The sequence below is a fragment of the Serinus canaria genome, chromosome 3 (assembly GCF_022539315.1).
Source record: "Serinus canaria isolate serCan28SL12 chromosome 3, serCan2020, whole genome shotgun sequence".
Taxonomy (NCBI): domain Eukaryota; kingdom Metazoa; phylum Chordata; class Aves; order Passeriformes; family Fringillidae; genus Serinus; species Serinus canaria.
In genome coordinates this window covers 70,306,191-70,315,688 of record NC_066316.1, presented here as the reverse complement: position 1 = coordinate 70,315,688, position 9,498 = coordinate 70,306,191, and the positions used below count along the sequence as shown (strand labels likewise).

Genomic DNA, 9,498 nt, shown 5'->3' with positions numbered 1-9,498 from the left:
GGGCCACGTGTCTCTGAGAGACAATTACTGGGACAAGTGGCTGCTGTAGAGGTGAAATCACCATCAGGGCTGAAATCTCTGCAAACTGCCCATCTTCCAGTGTGGAGAGCATGCACAGGCAACATCTTTTCATTAGCAATTTCAAGGAATGAGATGGAGGAGATGCACAAGAGGTGGCAGCAGTCTGTGGGGACAGCTTGCCCTGGTGAAATAATGAGGAAAAGGAAAAAACAACAGAAGCTAAACCACAGCTAGTTCCAGCTAGAGGAACTGATTAAACAGACCAGGAGGAAGTTTCAGAGCAGCAGTACGTCTTGGGCATTACTTGTTTGTAAAGTAAGGACATCCAATTATCGCAGAAGCAACTGGAGAGAAGGTTTTTCAGAGCCACAACTTATGTTCCAAAAGTGTTTCTTTAAAAATCAACAGCTGGAGTTTGCAACAGATGGTGAAAGCACAGTGAAAGCAGGGATTACGACCAGAGGGCAAAATGGGAATTTTAATGCTAGTACCAAACATTCCTGATAGGGGAGATTCAGTCGTCTGTGGATAATAAGCATGCTGTCACAGTCCCTGCTGCATCCCAGAACTACCATTTGAGTGAAACAGTCCTCAGGAGGGCCACGTTTGTGGCAACCATATGTCACCCAAGGAGAACAGCTAGTCTTCAGAAACTGGCTCAAGGGATTTCTGAATTTCTAAAAAGTGATCTGGAACAGAAAGAAGAGAGAAAATGAAGCAAAACCCCAAGGAAAGGTCTTTCTCTGCACATGTGTGTGTGTTAGCCTGCAGCTTGTTTGTTTTGCCATAAGCTTTGTAGACATTCTCACATGCTGAGGCGCTGGGTAATTCAAACAATAGACAAAGTTAAAAAGCAAGAAGATGGAAGAATTCAAAATTATCAGGTGTAATGTGATTAGGAAAGATGAGAACACCTTTTGGAGCTCAAAGGTAAAGAAAATAAGGTATTCGTGTAACATGCAAAACAGTGTAGAGAAAATGGGATGAGAGAATGAGAAGGACAAAGCTGTTGCTGTAAGATATGGGACTCAGAGTCAATAGGAGCATCTGTGTCAGACAGGCTTTAGATTTTTAAGTCTAAAGCTGTCATTCAGAAAACCCTGTCAGTTCATTGCTTCCTTCCAAAAATATCTCTCCTGCAGGCCAGAAATCTCTCTTGGTAGATGGAGGTCTCTGTTGTGCCAATGGCCTGACCTGAGCAGGACTTCTCCTCTGCACTGAATGACAGGCCAGGCTCCTGCTGCTTTACAGGACAGCAGGACAGCTGAAACAAATGAGCCAGTGGTAGAATTTTGGTAAGCCCTGTAGAAACTGGGGCTCCCCCTCTTTCCATGCCTTGGCTGCTCTTGCTGGTCCAAGGGGTCTCCTTGCTAGCAGCATCTCCCTTATCTACAGGTCTGTGTGGGTCCCGGGTTGGCAAGCCAGGGGATCAGCTCCATGCTTCTGTTGCAGGGAGGAAAACCACTGGGAAGCTGGCTTCTAAGCTAAACTGGTATTTGCATCAAAATCTGTGCTGGAGGTAAAGATGACATGTTCTCCCAAAAGGCTTGTGCAGCCTTCGAGGGCTTGACAGAAGAGTAATTAGCTTCCCTAGATGTCTGCTGTCATCCTGAACAGTGGAGAAAACCCACAAATGAGATGAGCAGGCTAAAAAATTTGGAATAAAAATAGCTTTGAGTGCAGATGTTTAAAGGAAGAGAAAGGTAGCCTCTGTAATTTGGCAGCATTCAGGCCCTCTGCTGAGGCAGGGCAGGTGGTCCTGGAGACCTCAAATTCCAAACTTATTTCCCGAGTTCCTGTGTAAGCCAATTTTTCTCCACAGACAAGACCCGGGTCACAGAATCAAGCATCCAGAATAATTTAGGTTGGAAATGACTTCTAACCTTTGACCGTTCACTACCTTGTCAACTACACCATAGCACTGAGTCCAGCTGTTTCTTGAACACCTCCAGGGATGGTGATTCCAACACTCCCCTGGGCAGTCCATTCCAATGCTTAACAGCCCTTTTTGTTAAGAAATTATTTCCCATGTCCAATTTGAACCTCCACTGGCACAGACTGAGGTAACAACCTCTGAATTTTACCATGGCAGGCAGGCAAAAATGATTAACACCAGACTTCTTTCTTGAACCTTAATTCAGGAGAGGCATCTCCCACTAATCAGATTCTAATGGGGAACAAGTAACAAAATAATGAAAGCAATCCAAAATCTCCAGTTCTCAATAACTGTCTAACTCATTAGCTGGAAGCAATTTTGTAAATTTGGTACCCCTCCCGCTCATTTGACTTCCTCTGGCAATCACAGTGCCTGGAAGGCTCCACGAGGCAGGAAGAATGGGCAGCAGGCCCATGGCAGCAAACTATTTAATGACTGGGTTGTTGTGTGAGTGACTGTCATCTGTGAGAGGAGGATGTTTTCCAGTTTGTCCTTGGCAGCCGAAGCTTTGCTGAAGGATTACCGCATTGCAAAGACAGGGAATTTCAAGAACTGCTTTTGCTTTTAGGCATTCTGAGTGATGTGTGCTCTTATGAAGTTCAGATTTGGAGCCATACCTCCTTGAAGCTCAAGCTTAGCTGAGCATCTTTAATTAGGAAAAGTAATCCCTTTAATTTCAAATAACAGCTGGAGGCTTGTTTACATACAGTCAACCACAGAGGTTTCTCAAGATCTTCAATTTACAGGCAGTGATCATCTACTTTCACTCATTTCACTGTTTTACTGTTATGTGAAGTTTTTCTAGTTCAGTCTGAAAAAGAGCAGCTTTGGGCTGACCTAATTGTGGCCCTTCAGTACCCTACAGGTAGGAAGCCTACAAGAAAGATGGAGAGGCACTTTTTACAAGGGCATGTAGTGAGAGGACAAGGGGGAATGGCTTCAAACCAAAAGAGGGTAGGTTTAGATTAGGTATTAGGAATAAACTCTTCACTATGAGGGTGGTGAGGCACTGGAACAGGTCATCCAGAGAAGCTGTGAATGCCTCATTCTTTAAGTGTTCAAGATCATGTTGGATGGGATCCTGAGCACCCTGGTCTAGATTAGAAAGAATCCCTGCTTAGAGCAGGGTAGCTGGAACTGGATGATCCTTAAGGTCCCTTCCAAACAAAACCATTTTATGATTCTACCTGTGTCTACTCAGTGAAACACAAAATGAAAGGTAACCCATTCAGGAGGTGAAGCTTTGGGTCCCCTATCAATGCTCTTATGTCTACAGCTTTACACCACTTATGCTGAAAACATGGTTTTAATGCTGAGAAGCTTTAAACTAAACCAAAAAGCAGTTTCAGCAGAAGAATGTTAATTATGGACACTAAATATATGAAGTATTTAACAGCTTGGCTTAGTTACTGAAAGAAATATATGCACATACCTAGATCACAAAGCTTGTTCTACTACAGCAGAGCTTCCTCTGAAACAGCAGTACTACCAAAAAACAACATATTTTGTTGTTTTGAAATGACCCCATTTCATTTGAAACAATCAGAAGACAATAAGTATTGTTTATCTGCTTCTGTTACTGTTCCAAAGGATTCTGAAGAGTGAAAAGCCCAAGCTCTTTATTCAGTTTCTTCCTCAGGAAGGAAACAACAGTCCAAGTCACAGCATTTTGTCACTTGCTGCCACAATGACATGCTCTTATTGCACACTATAAGTGCCCTAAAATAATAAATCAGCATGGGTAACAGTTTTTCACCAGCTAAGCACTCCCCAAATTTCTAAAAATTTGCCTTAACTGGTGTAAAACTAACTAATTAATAAACTCCTCTGTTATTTAGGATGTTCATGGTAGTTAGCACTACCACATACCAACTTAGGACACATCTTGCTTAAAACAGCATGTGTTCCCCCACCTTAGGGGCTTCAAGAATAGTAGCTTCTTCCTTTTTGCACACAGAAGGCCTGGGAGGCATTGAAAGCAGTGCACAAGCACAAATAACAGTTTTCTGAGCAGCATGTGGCCAGCTGGAAATGTTTAGTGAAGTCATCACACACTGACTCTTGCTATTCAGACTTTCAGCATTAAACTTCCACTGCAGTGGGTAAGGGCATGAGCACCAAGTTTGTTCCTAGCCTCTCTTACTCCTGGTAACAAGGCAGAGGGATGTCGACAGAAAAGAGATTCTCACTAATACATTATTGCTTAGCTTTGGCTTTAAATGTTGAGTTTTCAATTATTCTTATGGAAAATTAGGAGGAACAGTCAAACCACAGTCCTCCTAGTCCAGAATTTCAGTCCATTTCTGTGCCAGTAGCTAGTCCAGCTTCCACTGAGGGACTCTGTCACTAGGATTGCTCTCCCATGAATAAACTGAAGACATGAGCATATTCAGAATTTTCTATTCGTGGATAATGTTATCTTGAGGACATACTATAGTTATCTTCAGGGACATGAGAACTGGAAGGCTACCCCATATCACTCTTCTGCAAGAGCAAGCTAAAAAAAGCACGAGCAATGCTTTTTTTCCCCCTCTCCTGGCATGCCATATCTGAAGGCAGCAGTAATTAACACAAGGAAAAATGAACAAAGTTGCCAAACCTGGCTGTTCAAACCAGTAGGACCTATCCATATTCTGAGAGGTCTGGACAAAGAAACAATTACACAAAAGTGGTCTACTAATGATTTTCAAAGTAGAAGAGCTTGGCAGAAAATTGTGTGGTTGTTTATTAGCTTGGCTTCCAACTCCCTCCCTTGGCCTTCTCCCTAAGTCCTACTCAGCTTGGAAAACCCCTTTCACAGGAGAGACTGTCAGGAAGTCTATAAGCAGATCTTTAGGCAATCCTGAGGGACAACCTCAGGCTAAAAATAAATAAATGACCTGGCAACATTGATCTTTGAAAGCTGCTTTTACCATACTGAACCCAGAGGTACTGCTGCTCATGTTTCTGTCTTCCTACAGGCAGATGGCAAAGCAGAGCCAAGTCAAGAAAATCCTGGTCCAGAAGCTTTAGGTGTCAGGGACAGATATCTGTCCCCAAACTCTCTCTTGAGCACCCTTTATTCTTCCATACCCATAGGCCAGCTGCCCTCTTCCATCCCTAGACTACAGAGTGCAGCTCCCAGCTGAAATCAGTACATACAGACACATAAATATATCTATACATACACATCTATCTTTTTTGCAGCTACCAAAATGTAAATCAACTCCAATGCAAAGGAATTCAAATCTCTCTCTCTCTGTAAAGAATATGAAGACTCTCAGCTTTTAAAAATACTTCTGATTTTTTTCACATAAATCAACTCTAATGCAAATGTACATTCATGGGAGGAAAGACAACTAAGATATCTTTATACCAGTTGTGAAGACTATTAGTAGAATTATGTAAAAAGTTCATTTATTTCCACAAAAAAACCAGATTTTTCTTCATGTAACATAAGCCTCTTTCAGGGCTTTTTTTGGGGGGGGTTGGATCTTGGTGCAAAACATCAGTATTTATTTTTCTAAGGTGGCTTTGAAAAAGCAGATATCTGGGAGGTTACCTTGCCCAGCTTGTGAATTTTGCTTCACAAACTGGAAATGGACACCATAAAACAAGATACAAGAGTATCTTCTCTTCATAAAATAGCTTTTCCACTATAGAGAAAATAACCTTGAAACTAGACTAAAAGAAATTTCATTATGTTTTATATAGCAGGAATGGTTTGACTCCAGGTCTATTTAATCAAAACCCCGAAGGTTTAAATCCCACTATATTACAAGAGCATTACTCGCTCAGACTTAATTACAGATTCCAGTTGGAGTATGACCCTGTCTGCCTCAAAAGCAGCAACTCAGATAACAGGACAGCTTTGCAACATCTTTTTTGGCACCTGAATCCTGAATGTGGCACAGCTGATTAAGATCAAATAAATGTTGACATGATGACCCCATTGTTACAGAAACACAATGCCTTTCCAATACTTTGGAACGTTTACTTTGTGAGTGGTGTCTCCAGCAAGTAGCTCCACTTTCGGTACCACTGACTGCCAGTCAGAGAAATGTTTGTTTCCAAAGTCTTCACATCATGGGTCATCTGTCATGACACTGAATCATTCAGGGAACTCAGCTTCAACAGAAAGCTTCAGAAGGAAAAGGAGTTACTTTTAACCTGTGCCAGAAGTTCTGTGCTTGAGCAATGGGAGAACAAGGAAAAGCATTTTTAGGAACAGACCTAGAGATGACTGAGCTGTACTCAGGCATTCGCCATTCAATGCACCGACACAGTTCAGCTCTATTTCTCGAACGTCTGAGGACCATGTTTCCACACACCCTATCCTGCAAAGCTCTCTATCAGAGGTGAACTGGGTACTGCCCCCTTGACAGAAACCATACATTCAATAGAAGGCTACATGCCACAGCTATGAATATTTCAAATGGAGATGGCACAGCTTTATGTGCTTTGTTTCTGCCACATGGGAATGCTGTTGCAAATTTCTAGATGATCAAAGAAAGCAATTAATACACCTTTGGGAAAAGGGGGTGCTGAATCTGTACCCTGTTTTCACAGCCTGGAAGGAAAAAAAATAACCCTCCCTCCCTCTACTCTGATCTCTGATTGTTTAATTCAATGCTGTGATCAGAATGCAAAAGCTTAGAGAGTATTTTGTAAACAACTCTAATGCCCGTGGATCCCAAATAAACCCCAGATCACATACGTGTTTTAGGTGTGGTATTTCATATGAAAGCAGAAATAAATTTTTATTTTCTCCTAAAATCAAATTAGCCATACTTAATAAGGGCCTGGAGAGGATGACCTTTCATGGACTCCAGAGAGAATCAAAAGAAGTCCAGATCATGAGGGAAACACAGAGTGACTCTGGTACAAATTTATTTTAATTTTGCTGCTCTTCAGAGCATCGCCCTCTCTTTTAAATACTTCTTCCTCTTCCTGCACCAAGACATTGTTTGTTTAGAGGTAAAACTCCTGAGCCCAGAGTAAAAATACTGTCCCTAGGGTCTAAGTATGAATGCAATGACAAGCATGATTCTGGAAGATTACATCAGTTCATCCAAAAATGAGAAACACTTGTGTTTTGTGGAGGGGCAGCAAGACTAATAATAGTGGATAGAATACTTTTTTTCTCTGCAAAATCAAACTGTAATTCCTGCAGTGCAGCTGAGATTAAACAGTAGGCAAATACTCACATCTGCTTTACAGCTCTACAGCCTAGATGGGAAAATGGCAGTTCAAATAAAGTGCCTGTGTCAAATCACAGGGGAGTCTGACTAGGAGCTCTTGCTGTTTTGCACCCAAAACTAGGTTATATATGCATGTTCAGATTTTGCCTTGTTAGAGAATGTCCTGTGAGAAGCATCAGGAAAAAAATGAATCTGAATAATCTGGACAAAGCTGTGGCTTTGGGTTGGAGTGGGGTTTTTTATTTTGTTTTGTGTTAGTTTATATTTTGTTCATTTATTTAAATCAGTGCCTGGTCTACTCTTCAGAAACTGTTAAAGAAATAATTTCACATGGGTTGTTGGTGAGTATCTGTATAGCTTGACTGAGATTACAGTAAGAATATAAGATATCATCAAGTTTTTCAGCCTCCAGTCTTCTCTTCTGTTGGGAATAAATGGCAGAAGAGAAGACTGGTGACATTTTGAAGTCTCCTTGGAAGGAACGAACGATTTAGCAAAATCATTATTACAGACTGTAACACATTTATGAACAGAATGTAATATAAGCTTTTTAATAATATTTGATGCAACTGGATTACTGTCTCTTCAGTTTTTCATGGTTATCACTGAACACCTTCAATTTACATTCTTAAATAAATTACTGTGTAAATAAAATATGCTCAGAGATCTTGTATGTGAACAGTACTTACATTTAATTACAAATGATCTGGATATGTTTATAGGTGAAATACATTAAAACTGTTTACAGGAAATAAGTTCAAATAGCACTAATTTTGAAATCTAAATTTTCACAACAGTACTGAGAGTAGCTCAGCTATTTTTTTGAACATGCTTTTCAAAATGGAATTTGGAATGCAGTAGAAAAAAAAAAAAATCAAAGAAATGCCAAAAAGAGGGAAGCACAGAAGATGAAAACTCCATAGCAGGTTGGATCAGTAAAATATTAAACTGTAGTTCTTAAATGTAAGTACTACACCATGTTGTAGTGTGGCTGTTCTTAAATGTTAAAGCCCTTGTTTTCTAAAGGAGACAGTAATAAGCATTTTTCCTACTCAATCCACTCAAGATTTAGACACCGTGCTACAAAAGCGAACATATCTGACACTTCTTCTATAACTTTAGCAGTTGGCTTTCCTGCTCCATGCCCAGCCTTGGTGTCAACATGGATGAGAAGTGGATTGGTTTGTTTACTGCTTCGGCCCACAATGTACTGCAGGGTAGCGATGAACTTCAGAGAATGCAGAGGGACCACACGGTCATCGTGGTCTGCTGTGAGAAGCAGCGTGGAAGGATACTGGATGCCATCTTCTTCTGGTAGTTTGACATTGTGAAGTGGAGAGTACCTGAGAAAAACACACAAATGTTTCCATGTCTTTTTCCTCAAGACCAACAAGAAGGTCCTCTCCTACTGAAACCATTACAGTAGCGTTTGTTAGCACTCAGAATAGAATAGTTCTCAGTTGCATTAACCAGAATTGTGCTAATGGCAACTGACATGCAATAGTGGCCACAGATCTCTGGCTCTGAAACGTGAAGCAAGTACATTTCTTTATTTTCAAGAGAGACATATGTGTACATCTTGCAGGAATGTCCAAAATATCAGGAGAAGCCAGCAGGGAAACTGCAGCAAAACCTGTCAAGTCCATAGCAGGATCCATCCTGCTGGAAACAGGGAAATTGAGACTCTCAACAGAAGATGAGAAATTAATTAAGATCCCATTATGGTCTAGTGCCATTCAATTCCTACAAATAAATCCAACCCACATGGTATAATATAATTCACAATGGCGACTGTCTCTCCCTCATGGTAAAAAAACCAATTTATGTAGTGGTCCACTTGAGAATATTCTGTTGTAATAGCCTAAAAGAGTCATTATTCAGAAAGAAAACCTTAGGAACTGTTAAAAGCTGCCAGGAGAACAAGGTCTTTGAAAACAGGACCACTTAATTCAACAGGACTTTGAAGATAGTCTTTGATGCAAAACTGACTTGTAAGGAAATGCTGAGCTCCCCAAATTCTGTGTGGGAAATGAAGTAATCACTAGAATAGATATTGATCATGACAACTGGAAACTGTTGAGCAGACTATGTGTTTTAAGAACCACAGAAAGGATTTAAAGGCACTTACTTGCGCAGCCATTCGAACTGCTCCTTACAGTCGGAGCAACCATAGTCAGTGGTCCAAGCATGGCCGATGGTGTACTTGTGGAATTTGAGCATGTCCATCACTCCCACTTGGGCAATAGCACAACCAAACAGGTCAGGGCGCTGATTGGCACAGGCAGCTTCAGCAGGAGAACAATTCCATTAATATTCAGGTATTAAAGAATTAAGTTAATAGTAAAAGGTTCACTACCAAGT

General features: G+C 40.9%; 1 protein-coding gene across 1 annotated transcript in view; it reads right to left on the bottom strand.

Moving 5' to 3' along the window:
• Window positions 1-5,753: 5,753 nt before the first annotated feature.
• PREP (prolyl endopeptidase) overlaps window positions 5,754-9,498 on the bottom strand; it is an 85,293-nt gene continuing 81,548 nt past the window's right edge. The window contains exons 14-15 of the mRNA XM_009093251.4: window positions 9,266-9,422; window positions 5,754-8,480 (exon numbers count right to left, since the gene is read on the bottom strand). Of these exons, the coding sequence (XP_009091499.3) occupies window positions 8,186-8,480; window positions 9,266-9,422 (452 nt within the window). The 3' untranslated portion in view covers window positions 5,754-8,185. The remainder of the gene's footprint in view (window positions 8,481-9,265; window positions 9,423-9,498) is intronic.